Raw genomic sequence first — 27,017 nt, 5'->3', positions numbered from 1 at the left:
TGAAGGACAGTATTAATCAGCCAACAGGATTACACAGATGGAAAGAAAAAGGCAATGAGAATTCACCAATCTCTTTCCTAAAGCATTTCAGATTCACTATGCAATATTCAGCATTATCTTAGCCTTTATCAAGAATTAAGAAAAAACATGTAAGAGCTGCTTAATTTACCTTCTGTTCTGAGCTGATGAATGGCATCAGCACATGTTCTCATAAACACCTGAGCATCTTGATCTATCTGGTCACGCTCTGTGTCCGTCATCCTCCCATATTCAGACATAATATGGCTGAGAAACAAAACAAACTTGTCACTTAAAAAATCCCCAACATAAAATCCACAAGTACACACCTCAGACCTTCTTCTGACTCACCATCTTTGCAAAAACTTTTCTGCAACACYGATTTTCACAGAAAAAGTAGTAAAAATTATAGTAACTACCAATAAATGCCACTCTAAGTAGTTGGGAGAGTTTTTTTTTAGAACACTTTTACTAGTAAAGTGTGTAGAAAAAGCAGTATCTCCCCTCACTTTGTACATAATCAAATATGGAGCAGAGAAGGAGAAAATACAACTAGAAAATATAATATTGCCCTCCGTACTTGTTCCAATGAAGTGTCCTAAAAACATAAAACCAATTAAGATAAAAGAATAGCTCAAACACTGAAAGTACAAAAAAAAATAGAACTTCCTTTTCTTAAACATGTTTTCATTATTCTAAACACAGTGYTTCATTTTAAAAGTAGCCATACTATGAAATCTGTGAATTCAAGCTAGAGGAAGAATATGGGAMAATTTTAATATCAAATTGATTGCAATATTTATTAAAACCTGTTGCCACTGTTTAWTTCTATTTTAGATTATATATAGTATTTTCTAATGCTATTAATATWTCTTTTCATTGCCAAAATAATTAAAATGGATGCCTGTYTTTAAAACACTGACTCACTGTAGATAAACACCAGAAAAGCAAACTGTATAAAGGTGTTTAACAGTGCTTCCACAGCCATAGGTGACAGGATGATAAAACTCTCTACAGAAAGAAAAAGTTAATCTTGGATTTCCTGATGATACAGTGATCGCAGCCTATTATTTCTGCTTTTTAAAAGAGGAAAGAAAACCTTAGCTCATACCTGCATTTTATTTATTACTTCTATATGAGAAAATTMTGTGTAATTACACTGCATCAATGCAGTAATACAAGTAAAAAGAGAGGATCTCCAATATTTAGCCTGATACCCTTAGAGATCTCTCACACACTTCATTGCAATAATGCCAAAACTCCCCTGTGTTTGCTGCAATCCTGGCCACAGGAATGGCCACAACCAGTTCACACAACCCCATCCCAACAACTCTCATCCTACACAAACCCATCAACTCCTTCCTGCATCATCAGTATACAGCAAGCCTGGGTCCAGATCTCCTCCACAAAGCTTTAAGTGTACTCTAAAGTCCTTAAGTATTGTATCACAATCTCTTCAATCCCATCCCATATTACTGGTTACATTTAAAGAATCAGCACATGGTTTATCTGGCTTGAAAATTAGTTTCTTCTTATTGGTCACCTATTACACAAGTACAGATCAGCAATCAAACAGTACAACAACCTAATTAGAAGTAATACTCAATATTTTATGCTTCCAAAACTGCCATATATTTGACATCTAACTATCAGGGCTTTTTTAGACCTCTGGTCAAAACTATTTGAAATATCACACAATTACTTTTTATTACCTAGAGAAAATCAGCCATATGTAGTGTTYCAATTTATCTTTTAGTAGCTGAATTTCCCTCCTTTAGTCAGGACAGATGGATTATATAAATTTGTGGCAAAATCCCTATCACAGCTGTAATCAGTGTTTTTCTAAGCTGTAACTCTAATTCACACTATGAAAGCAATTTCTGAATGATGAAAGATTATAAATTGCCAGATTTCAGAAATATCTGRTAAGAGAGGATTTCCTCAATCTGGCTAGGATGACATACTGGCAGTTACAAATGCCATATAAGATAACTCATATTGTTAAATATATCAGGGCAGATCAGTCACCCACTTCCATTGCACAGCCTGTATAGGTATTTTTGTTACTAGTCTGTTGGGCACATGTAAAGCCAGGAAATCATTCCTACATCCATCTCCACATAGGCCAAGAGACAAGGGGACCATTAAGATCATGGCATAATGCATAATACCTTTCAGAGAGCTCCGCCTAGAGAGTTACTTGAGCATGCTGGGGCACACAGATTTAAGTGGGAAATAAGGATGGAGTAATAGCTGCATGATGGCTCCTTGATGAAGAAAAAAACTCCACTCTTCTATTTCAGMTTACAATAATAAATTCTGGCTAGTCTGCTACTGAACAGGCTTTAAAGTTCTTGTCTTTATAAGTCTATGCTACTGTACCCTTCCCAGCTTTGTGGTATTTGCAGAGTTCTACATTTTCATGCACTTCTTAGCATAAGATGGTAAAATACAAACTACAAAATAAAATCAGAATTTTCTTTTAAATCAGACTTAGAAATACATATGAAAAAGCTTGCCTCAGGCACACTTTATTTATTACTTACAGTTTAACTAGTGGTAGTGTAGCGATGCACTGAGGATAATTACAACAGATAATTACAACACTGGGAAACAAGTTGTTAAGTTACTTTTCCTAGTTGCTCATAGAAAAACAGGGTGGATCAAATTCTTAAATARGAGTTTCACAGCTTCAAAGCTAGTAAAATGCAGCTTAATCCAGCAAACAAGAAACAGAATACTTTTCCTTTTACAACTGCTTACAGCTTACACAGCGTCTGGTGCCATGGCTTTTGAACATGAGCTGGTCAAGCCACTCAGGGGGAAGGATACCTGAAACCCAACCTCCTTGGGAAGGCAAGAATGGAGTCATAYAATCACATTCATTATGTCAAAACACATATGGCATCCACTAGTACAGCGTACTGAAGTCCCCACTGCACTCCCTGGYAAATCTGCACATGGAGATTATACTGAAAATCCATTTAATCACCACCCTCTACCRGAAGAGGAACCGCTCATTAAAATAAAACAGGCCAAAGAAAACCAAAACCACATAAAAACATCAAACAGAAAACAACAGAACAGAAAAAGCCATCCAGCTGTATCTGGTATGTCAGAGATACAAATAAATACTCAGAAGTGCAGTGGCAGTATCACAGCACTGGACTGATCCATCACTAAATCAAGAAGGGCCAAGAAAATCAGGTTGTTCAGAAGCAATCAGAATCATTAGCCAACACATGCACAGATAAAGAAGGGAGAAAGAAGGAAAATAAATTCCTCTGAATTTTCATCCTTGTCAATATGAGAAAACTTCACAAGAAACATGGGCTGGAGGGGAACTTCCATTGCCTTTCCTTCCCTCCCATTGTATTCCACTGGAAGACATTGACCATCAAGTAGGCAGACTGCATTAGACTAGAAAATGAGTGGGTTAAATTGCAAAGAAAGTGCAAACCTAAAAAGGAACAGTAAAGAATTCAGATGAACTAGTAGTTTTCATATAGAAATTACATTATTGACAATTTGCAATTCTGCCCTTGATGAAGAGTAGGCAATACAGTGAGAGGTCAACTGAGATTTGTTGAACTCAAACAGAAAAATCAGAATACGAAGTGCAAATTAGTTCTGATTTCTACTGACAAGTCTAAAGGAACGCAGCATGCAGGGACACACTCAGAAAAAGGTCAAGTGCAGGATGAGACACAACTGGGAAGGGATGCCAATGATAACAAGAGACAGCTCTGCAAACATTACCTTAAGAAATACCTAAGAATGTGGTCTGGGCTTGCTACTCAGAAGAGAAGTAAAATTATATGCAGAGTATGAATTAATTGTAGATGTTTATTGCTTTGTTTTGGGATCTTTTGCACTAACTTCCATCATTAATGTCACTTAAAAGCTGCAGTTACTATTCCTTTTAGCTGACTGCTTCTAAATCATGTGGGCCAAATTTAAGAGCTGTGTGAACCAGGTCATAGCACAAGTGTAACAAGTGTACCTGAAGGTGCAGTGGCTCCTGGGACAATGCTGAAGGTAAACTTGAAGAAGTACATATCCCTCCTATCTGTGTGACAAAGCTGTGCTCTTGAATGGAACTAACCAACTTCCAAAAAAGCCCAGGATGTATCACATTCATACAGTGTGAAGAGACAGGAGATCGAGCCCTGGAATAAAACAGGAAATGCATCAAATGACAGGATGTATCCTCACTGCCAAGAACTAGGAGAGAATAAGCAAATGAGAGATAAAAAGATGAAGGTTAGCAACTAWCTTCAAAAATAGGGTTAACGGGGAAAAAAAAAGCAGAGGACTTGTAGACCACTCTGCCTAGAAAAATAYAGGAATAAATAAGTAAAATTCAAGCACTTAGGAAAGAACAAAAAGATTACCAGTAGTCAAGATGTGTCAGTAGTACATCACAGGCAGTGTAATTTACTGCTGGAATACAGTAATAGGTCTAATGGATGGATAACAAGCAATCATGGCTATATTTTAGTGTGTCTTTTGTTACCATCTCATGTAACATTCTCACAAGCTACCAGTGAATAAACAAATTAAAAGAAATAMGCACCATAYGAATGTGAAACTGCAAAATTGAACTTGGGGATAGTTATATACCAAAGCAGAAGGAAACACTGAGTTGTTTTCCACAGGATTTTGTCCCAAATCTGATGCTATTTAATACTTTCAGTAACAACTCAGCAGAATGGAGTATACACTTATGAAACTTGCAGAGGCATAAAGTTAAGCAAATTAAGACTGTATCAAGAGAACAGGACTTCAATTCAAAACAATACTGCCTGGAGAAATGAAACAAAGCATTTGAATAAGGAATGGTCAGAAGCTCTTCGCTGCACCAAGAGCAATTATCTGAATCCACAGAGAATGGGGAACAACTGATTAGAGAACAGTTCTTCAGAAAGTCATCTGGGAGCATATTGGAACATAAACCAAACACAACAACAACAACATGTTGTTGCATAAAAAGTCATYATTACAACACAATAGATTATCCTAGTAACATGGATAGGGAGAAAGGAAGAAGCAGAGTGGGAATATGAAATCTTCACTGAAAGAAATATTTAAAAGCAAGCAAACACCAGTCATTCTCTTTTTGGACGTTCCAGCCATGCTCCTTCCAGCCTAGCATTTCTGTGATCCATTTTGCTGGCAAAGCACAAGGAAGCAAAGCCAATGTTACATCAGCTTTGGAATTAGTAATTCTGCTGGTGCATAAAACATCTTCTGCTCACTACTCCAATAAAGATTACAAATCAAAAAGAAAAAATGGATTTCCCTACAACAGTGTATTAYAAAATAGAGAGAAGCAGTAAGAGGAAATAAATCAGTTGTAAAATAATAAAGATATGCCCAACTTACCATCTGCAGATACCTCCCTCCAAATCCATATAAAAATACTCCCCATGTATTAAGTGCACATACATGTATGTATAACCTCAGCAGCAAATACAGCAGTTACATTCTTCCATCTGGGAATCTAGTATACCTTAAATTGTTTGATTTCTTATTTAACAAAGCTTTGCGCATTTTCATTTACTGCCTTGTTCCATCTAAATGCTGTCTAACATAAAAGTTCTTTACTCAAATGACAAAGCATTCCACAACAAACTTTATATAGCTTTTTTAATTCTGTGTGGAAGCTTCAGCTACTAGAATAGGCAGTACATGCAYACCTATATTAGTATTTTCAGTTTTGTAAAATATTGCTGAGAAAATTCCAGAATGCTATTATGAAAAATTACTATTTCTGAAATGTAATGTATAAATTTAGTGCAATTAAAAAAAAAAAAAAAAAGGAAGATAAATAATTTGAAAATAATTCCCTGGAGAACAGAAAAATATACTCCTCCAAGAAGAAAATCTTTTCAGATCATCTACATGTTTTACTACCTCACTGTAACAAATGTGATTACATACTTGTATGTAGCCTGGCATTGTACAGGAATCAGTAAAACACTATTTTTAGAGTCCTTTAATAGCTACTTCTTTTATTGTTAAATACAAGGAAACACCCTCCACAAAACGCTGTGTAAGCATTCAATGATTTTCTATTAAGTGGCAAATGATATAACTGATTAACTGCCTTGAGACCGAAAAATGCTTAAGATAAATAAATKCTAGGGAGGAGGCATAATTACTGGGCACCAACATTATTTTTTAAGACAGAAAGATAATTTGAAAATAATTTTTTCAAAGTATATTATTTTCAGTTAACAACAAATGTACATTTAATTGCACCAAAGGACCACAGAAACATGTAATGAAGATACATCAAAAGCCACCCATCCAGCCTTTCTGGTGGAAAAAGTGACATTTCTATTCWGAAGCCATCTACACTACACTGATCAACTACATAAGTATCTCTGCAGTTGCAAAATACAATTAATTAGATGTCTAATAATCACAGATGGAAAGCTCTTCTCTCAAGTATTTTTCTTTTAAGTATGAGGTGTTCTGTGATCAAAATCAAGAACTCTCTCAATTCCTTTCCGATGTCTCATTAAAACAGTACGAACAATAACTGGTCTTTAAACTGCCCAACCCTTGAAAGCTCCTTCCGAGAAACTGAAGGCTGTGAAGGAATCACAAAAGGATCATTTCAAACTCCCAAGTGTTAGAGTGCTACAGCTAGTTCCTTGAACAATATTTAACACAAACATATGAACTGTCTTGGTGACTGAGTGATCAAAACCATGAAGGAGCTGATGATGAAAAGCAAAGGCAGAAGTTCACAGATGAGACATCAGACAAGTTACCAAAGACCTCTCCTAGCACAGCTAACAAGCAGTGTAGAAACACATTATAGCAAATGGACTGAGAGGAAGAATACAGAATGTACAGCAGTCAATATACTAAAARTGGGAGACCGTAAATAACAATCCTGATTTGAAAGGAGTTATTGCATAATAAGAAAAAAATGAAAAAGTATGCACATCTTGTTAACAACTTCAAGAATAAAGAGTCCCTTTCCTTTCCAGGAAAAGTGATTAACTTGTGTGCACTGGTTTTGCTTGGGAGAGAGTTAATTTTCTCCACAACAGCAAGTAGGGGACTGTGTTTTGAATCTGTGTTGTAAACAGTGCTGATAACTCAGGGATGTTTTTGTTACTGCTAGGGARTGCTTACACAGAGCCAAGGCCTTTTCTGCTTCTCACCCCACCCCACCAGTGAGGACCCTGGAGGTGTACAAGGAACTGGAAGGGAACACAGCCAGGACAGCTGATYCCAASTGACCACAGKGATATCCCAGATCATATGGCATYGTGCTCAGCATGTAAAGCTGGGGGGAGAAAAGAGGAAGCAACTGGGGATGGTGTTTGTCTTCCCAAGCCACTGTTACATGTGATGGARCCCTGCTTTTCTAGGAATGGCTGAACACCTGCCTGCCCATAGTGAATAAATTCCTTGCTTTGCTTTGCTTGTGCATCTTCTTTCCCTATTAAACTGGCTTTATCTCAACCTATGAGTTTCTTCACTCTTACTCTTCTGATTCTCTCCTTCCCACTGTGGGGGCAGTGAGCAAGCAGCTCTGTAGGGCTGAGTTGCCAGCTCATGGGGGTTAAACCACAACAAAAAAATCCTTGTCACAGAGAGCAAAAACCCCACATGTAAGAGAAAGCAAATAAATTCTAATAAACAGGAGACAATGAAAGTGCAGTGGCCTGTAAGSCAGCAAGCTTAGATCAACACATCAAGAATTCCATGTGTTTTGCCATTTACATATTTTCTAGGTAATAGTCAAATCAAGAAGAAAGAGAGTGAATAAGCAATTACTAATCCAATTTAGGTTTTAAAGTTAAATATTTAAARTTTGATAAAATAGGTCATGGTCTTGGTTTCAAATAAACCTTCTTCCAGCTGACTTGCTCATTGCTAAAAATTTTCCTCTAAAAATGAATTAAAGACACACCCTCTGTAGCAGGGTATTTCATGTATGCCAAAAATAAAAASTCCATTATTAAAGAATTTATAATCTTCCAAGGTAAGGTCAGAGAAGCAATCAAGGACCTGGATGTAACTCATCATGAAGAAGTTTTATAAGGCATACAATAATACAACTTGGTAACTCAAAAGCTCAGTTCACCAATACATTGTGCTATAGTTGGGAAAACAAATAGCAGGACTGACAAAACACAGAGCTGTAATTTTGTTCATGAAATGTGACATCTCTACATAAATTTCAGAACAGCCTTTTAGTCTTAAATTGTTCAAAAATTGTSCCCTGAAGAGTTATTAAAACTGCTGTCTTGAATCAGCGAGGTATTTGCCAAGACTGTTAAGGCTGACAGCATGGACGTTACAATGCTCTTTGCATCCATGAAATAAAACAGCACAAGTGATCTAGTACGGAATTTGACAGAACTACCTATTTTAAGTTTGACAACTAAGGACAGAATCATCTGCAATCACAGATGAGATCTGCAGGATTACTTTATGATTTACTAAGGGAAATGACACTTCTTTCCTCTCCTTAATGAAGACCTGGGTGTGAGGAGAGGAAGTTGAAAAGCATTGAGAATGATAACTTGTTGCAAAGTTACAAAAAGAACATTAAAAACCTCTGGAAATTAAAAKRACTTGGACACATTTTTACTCTAACYAYTTCCATTTCRTGCACACTACTGTTAATAAAATACAAACACTACCCAAATTTAACTGCYACTGACTGTTCTTACTGCAATTATTTGCAGTTTCTCAACCTCTGCACACATACAGTTTTCACACACTACACCCAGTTATGTCAGTATTAAATTGCTGGCTCCACCTAGTGTTCTTCATGCCCTATTCCTATTCCATCATAACACAGAGCTCTGCATTACCTCTGCTCACTCCATGGAGAAGCATCCCTCATCCACCTCACACACAGAACTGTGAACATTCTGAGCTTCATTTTCACCAGCACTGACTATGAACAGCTCCCAAGGCCTTCTCATTTATAAAATAAACAGTCTTCCCTTTTTTTGTTTCATTTTCAAAACAACCAAACACAGCTTTTAAAACCTTGTGGAGATAAAAAGGGTGCCAGAAGTCTTCTGGTTACCAAGTCAGAACACACTTTGATTCCATATTGCTATTACTGTGACAGTCGCTTTCAGCCTAGAAGTTTCTCAGAAAAACTGTTCCTCCGATATGGACTAAGCCTAATGAATAGGAGATGGCTCATCTATTCTTACTGTCTTTTCCTGGGGAAAGGATATCTGTCTGGGATAACACTTCTGTTTGGTATCTGTGAAGCTTTTAACCCAAAATGATTTTAGGTTGCATTTATCTACCCTGATTGAAGCAGCACCTCAGCTTTAGTCAGGGCTGTGTCAGAATTGGAATGGAGACAGGGCTGACTCACACAGCTTGCATGTAACAAAGTTTCATTATAAAGCAAGTGTTACATTTCCCAAATGATACAATTAGATGCAGTCAGTTCACCAAACTACAAGTTGCAGTAACATTCAGATCTTAGAATAACTTTATTTAGTATCTGCAGACCAGAAGACACTAATTTTTTCTTAGAAGCACCAACCTGTAAATTTGCATTTTAATGTCTTAGAAATCCTTAATCTTAGATTCAGCAAGTAAACTGATAAAGCAGTTTTGAATGCTTCCTAGTGGCTGAAGAGAAGCAAAACTTTCTTCACACCATAATAACTACCAGAGCTGAAGCCTACAGTTTTCATAATAGAAAAACAAACCTTGTGCTGCTGTGCCCTGACAGGGTCTCCTCAATGGTGTCCTTCATCTGGAATTCATATTCCAGAGCCTGAAGTTTGCATCATTATCCTCCAGGACCTGCTGACACTACTGATCATATACTTCATGATAACAGGTAGGTTTAGTGTCAAGAGTCAAAGGGAAAACCTGATCACTCTGCTGTCTCAGGAACTTCTCCAGAAACTTACTCTGCAGGTACTTAAAAGGTGTGGGACTTCAACTGCCAGGTAGTTTTTTTTCAGAACTCACTTCTAAGAGCCAAAAATCATCTTAAGATTTGGAGTCTTATTTTATTCAGGCAAACTGTTTCCTTGTGACAGCACTATTCTTCATTTTATAGTGGTTTACAATRAGCCAGTTAGTAATCTCTGATTTGGTTTTAGTCATTATACTTAAAGTTTTTTAAGCTGTTCACTTTATAACCATTAATACAGATATATAAATAAATGAATAGATAAATCCATTTAAATGCAGTGCACACTTACCTGTAAGCATTAATGTAATCCTTTCTATGTTGTAGAAGAAAATCTTTTAGCTTTCCAATATGAGAAACCTAAATGAACAGAAATCATAATTAAATTTCAGGAAACTGATTATTTTATGTTTAAAGTTCAGTATTCTGCACTTCAAATGTAAATGAATAAAACTTTTATTCTATAATTAAAGAGAATAATAAAATGTATAGAATTTTTGCATTTTCCAAGCAGTCAATACATAAAAATAATCTAAAAAGGATCTGTTGTATGATGGGCCAGCTTGGAGAACAGTAGTAAAAATACATGTCTTCTTCCCAAAATGCATAAACAGTAAATGTAACTACAATATTAAACATGATTACACAAAACATTATCTAATTGTCAATCCAGAATTTAATGTACGCCTGGGAAATAAATCCATTTTGGAAGACCACACAAGAAATTTTTAAACTACTGATAAGATATACATATTCAAGTTCAACTATTAAAGCTTGTAGGGCAAGGTACTGACCCTCTCCCTTCTAGTTTTGCCACAATACTGTGATCACTTGGTGCCCAAACTAAAGTAGTATCTCTGTCATCTGATAATCATTAGTAAGGCTTGCCAGAGCATATGTCCCAATTAAATTTCCATTTGTGGATTTCCATCTCACTCTGGATAACTTTTACTGTAAATCACTTTATTCTCTTCCTTAAGAAATCTTTCCAAAGATATTTTGGAAAGCTGAAAAAAAAATTTGAAACAACCTCAATCTAATTAAAAAGATTTGGTACAGCATAAGATGCTGCTTATTTTAGAGAAAGGAGGAAGTACAGAAGTGTAGCTTAATTCRCCAGATAAATGAGAAGACATGATGGGAAGGGGGAAAAGGGAGGAGAATTCTATACATTAGCAGTATGTATTTTCAGAGGCAATTGGTGCAAACCTTTTCAAACTATATTCTCAAATATTAATTAATAAATCAGCATTTAAAAAACATGCAAGGAAATCTGCAAAACAGTAATTGTTTTAGTTTACAATAAATACGGTTTACTCCACGTATCTGGGAAAAAGCATCAGAAACTGTTYAAGTCTTAAAATCCTATTTTCATGYAAATGATCTTTGCAATYAAACAAACAAAAAAACCCACAGAGAAAGAACACAGAATAGTTTGGATAAATAGAAGATTAATTCCCCCAATTATTTTTTGTCAAAAGTAGCTCTTTGAAAAAAAGTACATGGAAAAAAATGCACTTAGTAAGACCACAGTAATTTGTACAACTCAAGATAAGTGTTTCCTTGTGCAAATAAATAGGCACCCATTTCCCTATTATTATTTGTTTCAGTTTTACTACAATTGGATAAGGATTTTCCCAGTTTTCATGTTTAAAGTTTTCTGTGTGAGTAACACAGGAAATTTTATCCCATTCACAGCAAACTGAGTTCTGYCAGTACCTTCAGGAGATCCAAAGTTTCCTAAAGTGTGTTAGCACCATTATACACAGTAAGAATGGAAATACTGCAACTGCTACAAGACCAATRAGGCACAAAGAGTAAGCTAAACCATTCTACAGATGTTCTTTCTCATACACTTGTATTTATTATCTGTACAGTAATCTCTTCCTCAGCTCAGACTTTGTATGTCATGAAATTTTCTGAATAGGAAAATCAAGCTTGAGTACGAAAGCAAAACATTTRAAACAGTTATACAGCRTTTCAGTGGAACAATAATACTTAAYAGGCAGAAAGAAAGTAATACAGAGGACAAACCAAATGTGAAATAATAAAAGTTTCAAAACATTTACATTAATACACGAGCAAACACTAAACTAGAAAATAAATCAGCAAAATTTTGTAAGCAATAAATCTTAATATTACTGCAAAAGCTACAATTTAGGAGTGATTAACAAGCAGAAAGAATCAGAATGACAAGCAAGAACACTGTCTTACAGTAATTAATTCATCTAGCCACAAAGAGCATTCTATTTAGGCTAAAATTGTCATCATGTGTTTGAATTGCACTGACCCCACTTTGCCTCTCCTTCATTTGTAAAGCTATTTTCATGAATTTAGAATGACACCATTATGCCCATACTTGCATCAAGCTCTTAGTTCCCAAGATTTGCATCAGAAGTGAGACTTCTTGTTCTAGTTTCCCTCAAATTCTAACAGCATCTTCTGCAATTCTGTCTGCACTGCTATTTTTTTGCCTTTTCTTACCATTTACTACTGGCACAGCTTCAAATTCAATTTRTCATAACTATACCAACAAATTTAGCACTTTTTTATTAAAAACAAGGTCTCACTAGCATTAAAGGGAGGCAATGTTAATTTTATTTTTAAAAATTGATTGGGTTTTTGTTGCATGATGCTTGATTTTCTGTAGACACAAAATATACCTGATGATACAAACATAAACTTTGACTATCTCCAGGGTCATGAATCTGCAATTATTCTGTGGTTATCAGAGGCTCACCATACACTCTACAAAATTAYCAAGATCCAGCCTAAATGTAATAAAGCTTCTCCCTATTGAAACTGAGCAGTTTTATTAGAATCCTATTGCTCTTATTACAAATAAGAACTTGTCTAATTTCCAGGTTTACTGATTACCAATATCTATCCATCTGTTCTTGCTTCAAAATGGTCCTTCCCCTTAAAAGCTCAGCTTCCCTGCATGTATGTTTGGCTTTACTGTCAGGAATCTATCTATCTATCTATCTATCTATCTATCTATCTATCTATCTATCTATCTATCTATCTATCTATCTATCTATCTATCTATCTATCTATCCATCTATCCATCTATCTATCTATCTATCTGTCTGTCTGTCTGTAACTTTTGTAGCCCAGACAAATTACCTGAAGATTTCAGTTCCTTCACCAAAGAAGTTGCCGACCGCACAGCTTTCATTTGCATTTGTTCCAGTTTGAATCCATCCCTTTCCAATGTAACTGACAACAAACACTTTCATTGGTGTTGGTTACTTTGTAACTATTTCTGCTGGAAACACCTTTTTTTTCTACTCTTTTTTTCTAGTTCCCACTACATACCTTGCTTTTACACCACTGGTCCATGACTTTTTCCTTATAAATTTAGTCCAGAGTCCATGACTAAACGATTCTTAATCTATACTCCAGTTGCATGACAAATCCACATTTTTTGCCAATTTTCTTTTTATTAAAATAGCTAAAGAATATTGTAACTTTAAGAAGGTTTTAATACCATTAGTAAATCAACTGTGAATTTGGCCAAACCTAACTTTATCTCTGGAAAGAAGTCTTCCCTTTTGCAACTTTTCTTGGCCAGTCTGTCTTTCTCACGCTGCTTTTCACTGCCTCTGGGATAATTTTTTGCATCTTCTCTAATTAATCTTTCAAGYAAATCTAGCAGAAATTTTAAATCCCACTTGCATTTCAGCACATCCATTTTTCTACTCCATTTACCCATCCATCATAACTGCAACTTCCAATTTGCTCTATATACCTGTTTTCAAAACATTTATTCCACCAGCTGACACAGGTATCAAAAAGATAAATGAAAGCAATTTGAAGAAGCACAAACATAACTGAGTATTTGGCCTCTCATCATTCTCTGCATCTGGAAATGGTCTATCTTTTTCTCCAAAAGTCTGTAGCAGAGCAGTAAGCCTTTCCTTCAACTCTGAAATAAAGAAATTATTTCCTTCTTTCACCACCCTTTCCTGCAGGGAAAGGAGGGCTCAGAGAAAGGCCCTTCACAGTTGCAACACTCCTGCACTACATTAATACACAACTTATCTTACAGGGAAGAACACTGCTAAATTTCCCCAGATAACTGAAATTCTAGCTTTATAAGTATAGCAACAGCATCTTCTTGAGCTTCTGTTCACTACCAGAATATGGAGGGTTATGCTCCTTCTGAAAAGAAGACCATTTAGGAAACTCCAGGCTGTCCATCCTCTCTTCCCATTCCCACTGGCACTCTCTTGAGGGTCAGTACTATAYGCCAAAACACTGAAATTACTTTTTTTCCAACTACTCTTCTGGAAAGAATTGGTGTCTTTCATTTCAGCTCCACAAATACCTGTATCAGCACAAGGGAGGGCAGGAGCTGAATACCACCAGTATTCAGGATGCACCATGCTACAGGATGCATCTTGCCATGAATGAATAAGTATATTTAACCACAACTTGAAAAAATCAACATGATAACCTCCTAAGCTCAGGAACTGAATCTGGAGACTCCARGTGTTATTTAAAAACTCCCAAGTGTAGTTCCAATCATGAAAACCCAACTGAGTCTCCAAAGTGAAGCAGCAGTTGCAGTGTGACAACAAAAGCATCACCATTGAGCAAGTGGAAAACACTATAAATTCACATTAAGGTCTGTAACATAACTTCTTTTAAAAGTTACTTTAGGTTCCAGCTTGCACTTGATCCTCACTGAAAACTATCTCTTTAATACATAGATCTGTGTTTTGTTGCCACTACAGATTTTTTTTAAACAACTCTTATTAAAACCTAAAAGCAATTATTGCATCTAATGCAGGTCCAACACAAAAGGAAGCTGTGAATGGCTGCCATCTGCTACCACAGGTGGCATGCATAGCTCTATTTATACTCGGGGCCTGCACTAGAAATGGTAGATGTTTCTCTCTTTAGAGATTTTTCTAATGATTTCAGAGCAGGCTATGTTATTTAAAAAGATGAGAAACAGGAAAGCATTGCCTCCAAAGCAGCATCTTGATGAGATGCACAGACTTTAGAATGAAGACGCTGACTACACTTCCTTCAGTCTCTTAGCAATACATACAGCATTTCTTTCCACTCCCAACAAAGAATTGATCACTCATGAAACAGTAGGTTCCAATTTGCATGCGTTTAACCCACTGCAAGAAGTAGCAGCATTGTTTACGATTAAAATGATTGGAGTAGGTTCCCGTGACATATTGTAGAGAGAATTCAACCGTGCTAAATAGTCATTTTCATTGAACAAATATAGCGTTTTATCAAATTTTCTCTTCCATCAGAACAATACACAACTATTTCCTACCATATAAAATTGACTGTTACACTTYGTGCTGTATTGCCACTCTGAATATTTTAGAAGATGTACTTTGTTAAAGGAAACTTTRAAATTTACTTAAAACTAAAACATAATAGAACATAATAGAAAGGCTTTTGTAAAAGTCATTAGAGACATGGTATTTACTGTTGATTCAGCAGCACTAACAAGCACTGCTGACTATAGCGCCTTATTAACCCTAAAAACAGGGGGAAACAAACCTAAAAAAACTTTATATTTAATTATTATATGTTAATATACATATCAAATGTATGACGTATCTCCAATGTCTTACCTAACAGATTCCATCTATAGATTCATGAAAAAGTGACCATATTCTATAAGCCCCTTTGCAAAACGTGGAAAAATTACGATTGTATAATATTAATATCTAGACACATATCATGTTTTCAACTCCAAATATATAGTCAAGCTGAATATACCCATTACCTATTTCAAGACAAATTCAGAATTTCAATAAGACATCAGCTAATGAACAGGAACTGCATGTTTCTAACCAAGAAAAGTACAGTCTCAGTACTAGGAGGAGATACAGTAATTGGTAAGAACATAAACTTGATTTTACAATGTTTAAACCATATTAAAAAAAAACTTATTTAAAAAAATAAAAGGAAATTTTCCATGGTTAATACATGTAATGAAGATGTTTCCAGAAATCTGGAYAAAAACTTAAACAGAATAGATACTATAAATGGAAGCACAATTTGTATTAAAAAAAGTAAAATTAAGAGCCTTGGCTCTTACTTGAACTCTTATTAGTTAAAAACTAGTTAGAAAAGTTTTGATGCAGAAATTTTTCCTATAGGTAACCTTTTCCAGTACAAATTACCTTTGATTAGATATATGAACTTTTTAAAAATACAACACAGGAAAGGCCAGCTCCCATGCAGCTCCCTTTGAGGTTACATTTTAAGCACCGCCAGCCCATTGAATCAACACAGGCTCTTGCTGGATGTTGCTAAAAACTGACAAGATTTTGTTTTCAAAGTCCCGTTACTTGGATTCTTCATTTCAGACACTGGAACTCTCAAAAGCTGAAATTACACCATTCGCTGGTACAGCGACATGAACAGAGATTAAACCAACTAAATCAAACCAAAGTTTGAATCAGGAGCCTGAACTCGAATTGAATCGTGTGAAGATCGCCCTTTGAAGGATTTGCTGGTGAGTTCCCAGCGAGCCATGAGGTGGAGCTGTGCCCCCGSCATTGACACAAGGGACACACGGGCTGCCTCCACACGTCAGCCGGCCRGTTTGCAGCTGATTTGTCTCTTGAGGGGATACATTTGGTTTAGGTTTCACCGGCAAACGTGAAAGTTTCTAAAATAGGTCAMGCAGATCAATTGCTCTCGTAATCTGAGACCCAAAAAAGCAAATAATATCTAAACTGTGGCGTGGGGGTGGCCCGGAGCTGGAAGCGGGGAGCAGGAGGCGAGGAGACAGCCAGCCTGGCTACCTCTAATCTCAGGAAAATTGTGACTTTGTGCAGTTTCTGCTTTACATCAGCATGTGTGTTACAGCAGCAGTAACAGGCGGGGAAACATGTTTTATTGCAGTTTATTAGTAGTTTTGCATTTGGAGCAAAGGAATTAACCAAGAATGGCGTGGTTATGTTAATAAAATGTGTGGTACATGGGATAAGAACATTCAAAACTGAGTTAACTGAATTAAAAGCCATGAAAAGGAACACTGAGGCTACGTGAAACTTCAAGGTAAAGATGGTACAAATTGTTTTAAATGTATTTTTTAAATGTTTAATATCAGTATTTTACTAATTTGAAATTACACTTTTTTTAGGTAAAATTAGAGCAAAATTTTAAGGAATCATTGCAGAAGATTTCATTAGCCATTGTGGAATATTGAAAGTTAAAACCTGTCTGCAGAATACCACAGGCAGTATTTRGTGCACATGAACAAACTGATTAAGAAACCTTTAAACTGAAGTAAGAAGCAAAGTAAATTTCCTGACACCTGGTCTGGAGTAGAAAACACTTCATTTTGCTTAATATCAAACTGTCAAAAATAAAAAAGTAAAAAAGCACTGTATTGTACATTAAAAATAAAAAAGCSCCAGTTGGCTCTAAACTTTTTTCTTTTTTTTAGTTCTTGCTTTACTTAATACATTTTTATATATACTGCCTGTGGTTCAAAAAAAAAGTTTAACCTACTGTCAGTTTAAATTGAAATACTTTGCCTCTAAAGTGCATTTTAGATCTGCATTTGGTTATTTTTATTTTTTATTCATTGTTAAATATGCAAAATGGAAAATTTGGTAGTAAATAACTCACTATCAGCCTAAAAGCCTCACATTTCATCTTACTATGCTTTCCATAAAAATAATCCAAAGCTGGTGTATGATTCCATCAAATATTTAATTAAAAAATTATTCTTCAACTTTGTGACACAACTGCAAACATTTTTGTTCAAGACTCCTCTAATAAGAGTGAATCAAAATCAAAGCCCAAGAGCACGAAAAGTCCAGTTCCCCACTGAAACTGAAAGTACCCAGTATTATCACTGGATGAATGTTTCACTGAGTGTTACCTGGGGATAAGGTTGATGGATGTTTTAAAAATGTCTATGGTATTGACAGCAAACTCCAACTGTATTGAAAAATTACTTTGAAGTCTCTGGTTCATTTTTTTTAGGAAATTATCCTAAATATATTGTATATTCTTCAAACTGCTTTTAATGCTTTGTACTTCAGGCATTTGTAAATAGAGGGGGGGGGGGAAAGTCTTATTTTTTAGGGTAGTTACTTACAAATACTGAATTTCARCTCTGATCCAGAACAGTGCAATACACACAGACTTTAACATAGAGGTCTGTGTTAATTTTGTCACTGTATTCTTAGGTCTTGCTAGAAAGGACTGGTTTGATGTCATCACTTACAGAAGCAATCTAGATAYTCTAAAAATGGTCTGTAGAGAGTCAATTGGAAAATGAAATGACCTGGAAAAATTAACAGTAAGCTTTCTACAATGTAACATCATGCCAAACGGTTTTAGTAACTAGTCTCCACTTATTCTTGGTGGCAACAAATATTTTCAATTTTTTTAAAAAATACACATCTGATATTAATAAAACTTACTATTTCCRTTTTTCTTGTTTATTGTCAAACTCTAATCATAACTTTCTTTAACATTTATATTTTTACACAATCATCCAAAACCTCATTGACTAAAATATGTATCCCACAACAATTGTAGGGAATATTTTGGTTGAGAGATACAAGGAAATCGGTCAAAATACATATTTGCAATAATTGGTCTTTACCATTGCTATTCAAAATGTTCCATTTACAAACTTTCAGTAACTGCATTCAACCGCTGTATTCAGTGTGTTTCTGTAAGAGGYATTTTCCTTGTCCCTTGTTCTCACAGTCTGAGCTTTAGTACTATGTTTTCTTGACTCAGAGATGTTTTACAATAGAGAGCTTCCCAGTCTCATTTAACAGCTACTCAGTAGTAAATGGTTACCCTTTCAGACCATTATTATGAAATCTATTGACTTTCCAAAAAGTTTGTGCARAGCAATTCAGAGTTCCACGTTAATGTGCTTCACTTTGGGAACAAACTGAATCTGCTTCAGTGTAAATCATCACAGGGCACAGCAGGAGCTGTGCCCGTGGCAGGAGCTGCACCCGTGGCAGGATACTATTATACTATATATACACTATATAGTGTATATATCTATATATCTATATATATATCTATATATATATATATATATATATATATATATATAAAATATGCTATACTAAAATACTATTTTCCTACATTTTCATCATTGATACAATAATATTCTTTGTGTAAAGATACTTCTGTTATATTTCAACACCTTAATTTGTATTATACAGACTGAACATTACTTTAGTGGTTGCTCTATCATTTACACCAAATTTCTCTCCCACTAAAACAACAAGCAAACACCCAGYCAGAAATAAGATATTTATGAATCTTTATGTAAAGAACATGTATAGATCAGGCAAGAAAGCAATAAATACGTATACTAGAAATTAGGCAATTCTGTACACATTAAGATTTTAATCCAAGTGCTTTATGCTATCAGTATAAAAATTAAGACAAAGGGCCCTTTCTGTCCCCCTTCTCATGTAGCAGGAAACTTCAAGAGCTGGATCCTCTGCCCTGAATGGTAGGAACTACCTGGGCTCTGGTAACTGTAAGTCCTTCCACAGCTGATGTGGAATGACGCACTGAGAGAGGCTGTTCACATCCTCAGGAAACCCTGACAGAGCTTCTCCATCACACACACATCTCCTCCTCAGCCTCACTTCCAATGCTCTGCTTCACCGCCTGTTCTGAGCAAGCCACTGCAACTTTGTTAGAGCACCTAGGAAACAGAACCATTCCAAAAAATACCTCCTCCATCCCTGGGGAAAATAACCCTTCTCCACTACTCCTTATAACAGTGAACTGAGGTGAGGAAAAATACAGTAGCAAAAAAGATTATATATATATATATAATCCTTTTAATAATTCTTGGACCAGACAGGAATACGAACAGTCTGAAATACAGTCTTACAATATTATCCAATTCCCTTTATCCTGTCCCTTTCTGAGAAATATAAGTATCTTAGAAAAYGGTTATCAAGGCAAACCATGACAGTTTCTCAACTCTACAGCAAGGGCTGGAAGTTTATTAGAGTACAAGGGGGACTAAAGGTATCACAGAACAAAGACACGTGATTTTGTCCCCAATCGAGAACCTTCTGACACGATCAAAGTCCAAGAGAAGAATCTCTTCCTTTAAAGCACATYGTCATTCCATATTTCCATTAAGTTAACTACCAAATGACCATTAGATTCCCAAGGTAATGTATGGTGTTCAAAAAAGTATCTCTGGACCCCAGGATYTGCTCACCACAAAATGCAATTCATGCTGGGTTTCATCTACCTAGGGGTATTTGCCAGCTGTTTTGCCTATGAAAAAAAATGCCCCCACTATAGGGAGAATAATTTCTACCTGAAAAAAACAGTCACATAAAAATTTCTCTCTAGAAAGTGCTTGCAGAATTTGTGAGGAGGAAGTTTTAGCTGTAATTAAAAGGTAAATCAATGCTTTTCTCTCACCTCTGAGTAAAACTGACAATTCAAAGGTATATTTTTAATCACTGAAAGCAGAAATCCCTGACAAGATTTCAAGCTGTGAAGTAAGGCACTTTTCCTTTCTCACTTTTTCTCAGCCATGAATCTCAGTAAGATTTTTTTAAATGTCTACTTCCTGTAATTTTGGTAATTTTAGAGTATAATTATTTTTACATTTTTATGATGCCTTTGGGGTATCATTACAAATATTTTTTAAGCATTTAAACTTAGAAAAATAAAATTAAGTAATAGTTTCTCTTGAGGAGAGATTGTCAGTCCTGTTTTGAATAAACATTCCCTTTTAAAGGCAATCTAGAGATTTATATCCGCTGTAACCATAGAAATTAATCTAGAGTTTAAACAAAACAGAGTAAAACATAATTTATTTAATGAAAATCAGAAYGGTGCTATTGCAAATGAAAGTTGGGTTTCTGTTTTTTTAATTCAACAGACAGCTTTKTATGCAATTGTAAGATTTTACTTGATGGGCTACTTCTTACAACTTAATCATACTCATTTAAGCAATTTGAACAAAGCATGCAGATTTTTGAGTTTTAATTTTACTTGATATAAATGACAATCACTAAAAAAGGTAATTAAGGATTTTCAGATTTTAAAAGCTAAAATTAATTATATGAAATATTTTTAATGATAAAAGCAATCATGAGAAACTGTTTGACATTGAGAGGCCAACAGGAACATAGCACAAAAAATTTTATGAGTTTCTCATATAAAAGGTTTGGGAATAGCAGAGAAGAACTGGAAAACATTTTATATGTCAGCATAGCTAAAAAAATGTTCAGAAATGGTGGTTCCTGTAGACTAAGTATTTATAAGTTTGCCTGAAACATTCCAGCATGCTGATCCTCAACAACAACCATAGTACATAAAGAACTTCAAGSTTAAACTAATTAAGTATTTACAGTCAGTTAAGTAAGAGTTAAAAGAGCAACAACATTTGTTGTATTTTCAAAAAACAAGGAAAAGAACTTGAAGTCCACAAGCAAACATCGATATGCTTCACAATGTAACATCAAACCAAAAAAAAATAGCCCAAAACCTAGAAAAAGTTTTACATCAYGAAAGACTGAAATAGTTTCCTGTGGGAACATCTTTAATAGCCACATAAATTTTACAGAAGTTGTGAAAAATACTTAAGTATACAGTTGAAGGAAACTTTATTCAAAAAATATAATTTAACAGATAATTKCTCTAATTCCTGTACATTTTATAATAAACTCCTCTGTTGCACTTTTAGTTGTTTACATTACATATATATAWGGCCACCATTTAAGCCTTTCTTGACCATATGAATAGGAAATTATCAAACCATATCAAAAAACCAATAAAAATAAATAATGAAGTTCAGCCTTATTAACAACTTAACAGTGAATTCAATTATTCTATCTATTATATGACAAATACATGACTGAACAGGAGAAAGAAAATAAAGCTGCTTAAAAGCAAAAAGTTTCTAGTAAGAGAGTAACTGATCACAAGCYAGAGTACAAACTCTGAAGACCTCAAGAAACATGAGCTTCTGGTCTCCTCCTTTTACCTCAGTCTGCAGGAGAGAATGATCTAGGAGACTCATCCAAAACCAAGGCTCACATAGGCATAACAGACCTTGGCTTGTAATACAAATGCAAAAGGAGAGACTCATGGAAGTGAACTTTGCAAGACCATGCAAGACACCTCAAAATACAAGAATCTGCTCCTGTCTCCTAGTTGACTCACCTGTATTCTGTAATTGGCCACCTCTCCCTGCAACATATTACTAATTTCTGAAAGCATTTTATCTATCTCTAGAAAGTCTCAAGTTCATAGGAACCCACAACTTCACAGAGTAGGTGGCTTTTTGATGGTACACATCCACAGAAAACACCCAGTGCATAAATAGGGAGAGAAACAGAAACAAACAAAAAAAAAAAAACTAAGCCAAAACCAACATATGCAAGAAAAGGAAATAAAAAAGTTGTCTGAAATAAAATCAAATGGCATTTGCACTGAGATACACCACCCCTGCATACTGCTGCATTAATTCTGAGGTTCCAGTCAGCAGTCAACTCCGAATGGCCTCCAAGAAGAGAGAGCTGTAAACTACAGCACTATCCCCATGGCTGCTCACAAAAAGAACACGGTCTCCATTCTGAAATTACTAAATACCCAGCCAGCTGTGACAATATCAGGAAACAAAATGGTGGAAGAGACACTGACATCTATTTATTGACAGATTCCTGTACACAAGCACTTTGCAGTCAGAGCCCCATCAGCTGTTCAGCACCTAAGTACACTGAGGTGAGACCACAGGAACCACCAGTGCAATGAAAGATACTGTGCTTACTCTATAAACTCTGACAGCTTCACAAGACAAAAATCTATTAAAACATTTATTTGGCAAAATGATTTTGAGTCATTGTTTCACTTGAAACACTGCGAGAGAGAATAAAATAGGGACTACTTCCCATCATCTGATTTTTTTATTTTATAGGCAACATCACAGTTTTTCAACAGTTTGTGGCACACACATTTCACAGATGCTACTGTTTTTGTAGACACCTTCTTTCACAACTTTCTGCTGATCTACATATGGCCATTGCTGTAGCATGTAGGGCAAGAAGGAGCCTTCAAATAACTAAAACACCACGATGTCAATAAGTAAACACGTACAAACTGTCCAGGAGTTTACACATTAAGCYGTAGGAGTTACTAAGATGCTTTGTGCTAATAATCAGTGTCTATCAAGCAGTTTCACTCTATCTCACCAACCCCTACAGAGTGAAGAAATCAACTATGTCTTTTGCCATAATGACAAGATTATGGAGGTTGGATTGCAGCAGCTAAACACCACAGCTTTGTATGAGGAAATAACAGAACAACTGGATARAAAATACTTGTGTTTCAGCAGACAAGCATACAGAGAAATTGGAGTATSTCTTGAAAGATGGATACTGGTTTGTGTACAATTTTCACTCAAGGTTAGAGTAAAATGCTACTGCAACTTGCAACAATGTCTTGAAGCTCTTACATGACTTTAGTGAGCAGTCTCATGTGAAGGATGGAAGTGATCCTACATTTCCCAGTTTCTATTTGGGTTACAAACACCTGATTTAAAAAATGTCACACCATTGCTCCATAGTTCTGCTCTACATTACAGATGAGTCAGAATTACTGACACACATTTCATCAATATTTCAGTATTCTGCTCATGCACTGGCATGAACTTAGGAAGAGAGAAAGGTAAACATGAAGTACCTCCCTGCTGAGGAGCTATCTCACTAGCAACTTTAAGATGAAAATGTTAAGGTCATGAATTACAATCAGAACACAAAAACTTAACACTGGCAAGAGAATTTACTATACAGAGACTGATCAAGATTAAGTGGTAAATGTCAAGTAGATATCTGACTGTATGATAGATGGAACAGGAGCTGGTAAAGCTCACTTTGGCACAGGGGTGAAAAAATAAGAGAAATGTTGGAAAGTGAAGGAAGGGAAAAACTGAAGATAGAAGAGGGAATAAAAAGAAGCAGAAAGGCATGGTCTGAGGTAAAGATGAATAAAACATCGTAAATAAGGTACACCCATGCTAAAGCCTTACTTATAATTTCAGTGCAAATGAGAGACAGATATCAGAGATACAACAGCTAGCATGTACTGGAAAAATGGGACCTCATTTAGGATAATAAACCAAAACAAAATTTAAAAAAAACAAATCCCATACTTAATGGGTAAAGAAACAAACCCCCAAATCAATTAAATTTCTTAGGATGTAAAATATTCTCCTTGAAAGTGTTCACAATAGCCTAAACAAAATGCTGCATGCTATACATATGCTAGCAAGGAGAGGGTTAACCTGACCTCATGTTTTAATAGCATGTTCTACTCCTTGGCACATCACCATTAGAACCGGAGCAATCCAAAATTGCTATTTTTCCCCACAGAAACACACAACAATTTTAAATGCCTGTAGCTCTAATGTTATACCTACTGTTGAACACACTGTATAGCAGCGGTGCAGATACTGAAAATCAGGATATCTAAACCAGTTTGAAGATTTTTTTTTGTCCTGAATGTTCTTCAGTCCCGCACAGAGCAATTTAAATGTTGTTCCTGCATAAGCAACTCAAGTGTCTGTCTGTCTACAGCTTCAATAAGCATGGAAGAGACAAAAATRAGTAACGATAGAAAAGTAAAGAGAAGGAAAATAAACCCCATTGTCTAAATAGAAAGTTTTACTCATATAACTTTGTTTAGTTCTATCTCATTGCACTGTATCAAATTAACTGTACTGTCTGTGCCTTCTTATGTAGCTAAAGTAACACAACTGATTTCTCTTTTTTTTAAAGTGATTTGAGGAAACTTTGAAGTGATTTTAGAAAATTTTTAAAAAGCATAGGTTTTATGACTGCATGCATCTTTATATTGCTTAATTAGTAGCCATTTTTAATACTGACTAATGACACAAATGGAGCCAAGAAAAGGAAAAAGTCCACAAAGCAAGAGCTGGACAAGACAGAGGAAAAAAGACAAAGGAAAAAATATTTACAAAGATTAAGCTTCACACAGACTGCACTTTGAATTCCTTTGTCTCATACAACAGATCAGATAGCAACAAGAGGAATAAGCCTCCCTTCTGCTGCAGAAAGGAAAACAACTGACTAGGTATTTGTAGGCCACCAAATTATCCTTGTATTTAGCAGTTTCTTACCTCTTAAATAAACAAGTGTCTACTAATTTTATAATGTATAGAAAATCAGCTAAAAATYGGGAAATAAATATAGTAAGAAAAGAATCAAATGGAGTGAAAATGAAGAAGAAAATTCCAACAGTAAGAAATCAGTGACATTAAAATTGTGACAGATTTCAACAGAAACCTATGACAAAATAAAATACACAGAACCAGAAAGAAAAGCACACATCAAAAGCGTAGGAGTTGGAAGGACTAAACGAAGGTATAAGAAAGTTACTTCTTTTAAATAAGTGAAACAGGAGAAAATGGGGTGACTCCAGAAGAACCTCAACTTTTTTCCAAAGTAAATTCCAGGGATTATAATATTGTTAATATTCCCTTTAGATTTAAAAGTGATCTCGCAAGGGAAATTAAATGCATTTTCTTGAATAGAGGCAGCTAAAAGATGCGTGTTCTCTGCCGGGTTTGGAGCGCCTGCTCTGACGCAGTGGACATGTACAATTACAGGAGCTGACTCAAGTGATCTGGTTTGAAAACAGACAACACACAAATATCCACTGAAGCACGAAGGACAAATGCTTTCACTTTTAAAATTTCTGTTTCCAGTAGACTGAAAACAATTGTTTTTGTAATACTGACTGTTTTTATCTTACACTACAAATATAGGGTATGCAATGCACACAGCAGAATACCGATTAGGCAGTGTCAGAATGCAACTGAAAATTAACTAATTTTCTAAAACTAAATTAACTAAATTTCTAACTAACTGCTGCAAATTCTTGCAACAGTCACAAAACAAAGACCTTTTTCTAATGAGCCAAGAGGTGAAACGGAACCAACCAACCTTCACTTGGGAAAAACATTTGATGCGGTCATGAAAAATCTTAAGAGTAACTATGAAACAGTCATTTTTCCTATAACATAAATTTTGTCTATCATAGCCAGCATTATTCTGAAGTTACTGTTAGTGGCCTTAGAATTTGGGGTCAGTAGTGTCACTACCCCTTAGAATTAAAATTATCCAGACCAGAATAAACACAGTGCTAAATCTCGATTTCTCATTTCAAGTAATCTGCAGGCAACAGGTACTGCCTGAGTTTACTCTCAGAACATACTCATTTCAGTTGTTGGTCTAAAATGCTTTCAATTCTGAAGTTCTGTGCAATAATGAAGCCCTGTAAAATGAAATAGAGCAAAAGAAATAAATTGCTGGTTGTAGCAGTTTTTTCCTATGAAGCTGAAACATAGAATTATGAAAAATTCAGAAACTTACATCAACCATCCCTACTTCTCATTTCAAAGTCTGATGGTACTTTCTACGGCAGCATAAACCTTAATACAAATACAATTGTACAACAGATGATGACATTTGCTATTACCAGCAGCTGAAAGGTCTTCGTGGCTCCTGATGTGGAGTTAAGGCAGGGATAAAAAAAGGACTTCTCAATGCTTTTGTAAATAGGATTTTGATGAGGGATTGAAATTGAAAATTGGATTTCCTGACTTCTGCGTGCATGATACTCTTTCCTTTTTGAGAAAAAAAAATCCAAAACTACAAACCAGACTGATGTTATATACTACGTTTCCTAGTAATATATTATTACCAAATTTGTTTTTAAATTATGATTATGAAAATAATTTTATACATTTCCATATTACCTCTTCAGAACAGTATCATTCATCCAGCAAACTACTATACACTAAAAAACCAAACCAAATAAACAAACCAACCAAACAAACATTCCCCAACCAAAAAAAAAACCCAAAAGACAAATATTAGAGAACTTTTCCCATGCTTACAAAATATGGAGACAAAATACATTCCATGCAATCTCTGGGGCTTCAGTTTTATAGTCAAYGCAACATTCATTAGATCATTTTTTTCTTCAAGTGTTACAAGGAAAGCCAATTAAACATCAAAAGACTCCTGCTTGTCATGTC

General features: G+C 35.4%; 1 protein-coding gene across 2 annotated transcripts in view; it reads right to left on the bottom strand.

Moving 5' to 3' along the window:
• The window catches only part of STX18 (syntaxin 18), a 62,833-nt gene that overhangs the window by 19,400 nt on the left and 16,416 nt on the right, over positions 1–27,017 (bottom strand). Inside the window, exons 2-3 of one of the 2 annotated variants that reach the window (XM_057373484.1) lie at positions 10,236–10,303; positions 170–285 (exon numbers count right to left, since the gene is read on the bottom strand). In XM_057373484.1, the coding sequence (XP_057229467.1) occupies positions 170–285; positions 10,236–10,303 (184 nt within the window). Of the gene's footprint in view, positions 1–169; positions 286–4,021; positions 4,157–10,235; positions 10,304–27,017 lie in introns of those variants that run through there. The other variant, XM_057373485.1, reaches the window with a different exon arrangement.

The sequence above is a fragment of the Malurus melanocephalus genome, unplaced genomic scaffold (assembly GCF_030028575.1).
Source record: "Malurus melanocephalus ecotype Western Australia unplaced genomic scaffold, MMel_1.1 scaffold_199, whole genome shotgun sequence".
Lineage (NCBI taxonomy): Eukaryota > Metazoa > Chordata > Aves > Passeriformes > Maluridae > Malurus > Malurus melanocephalus.
This window is presented reverse-complemented; position numbering and strand designations above follow the sequence as displayed.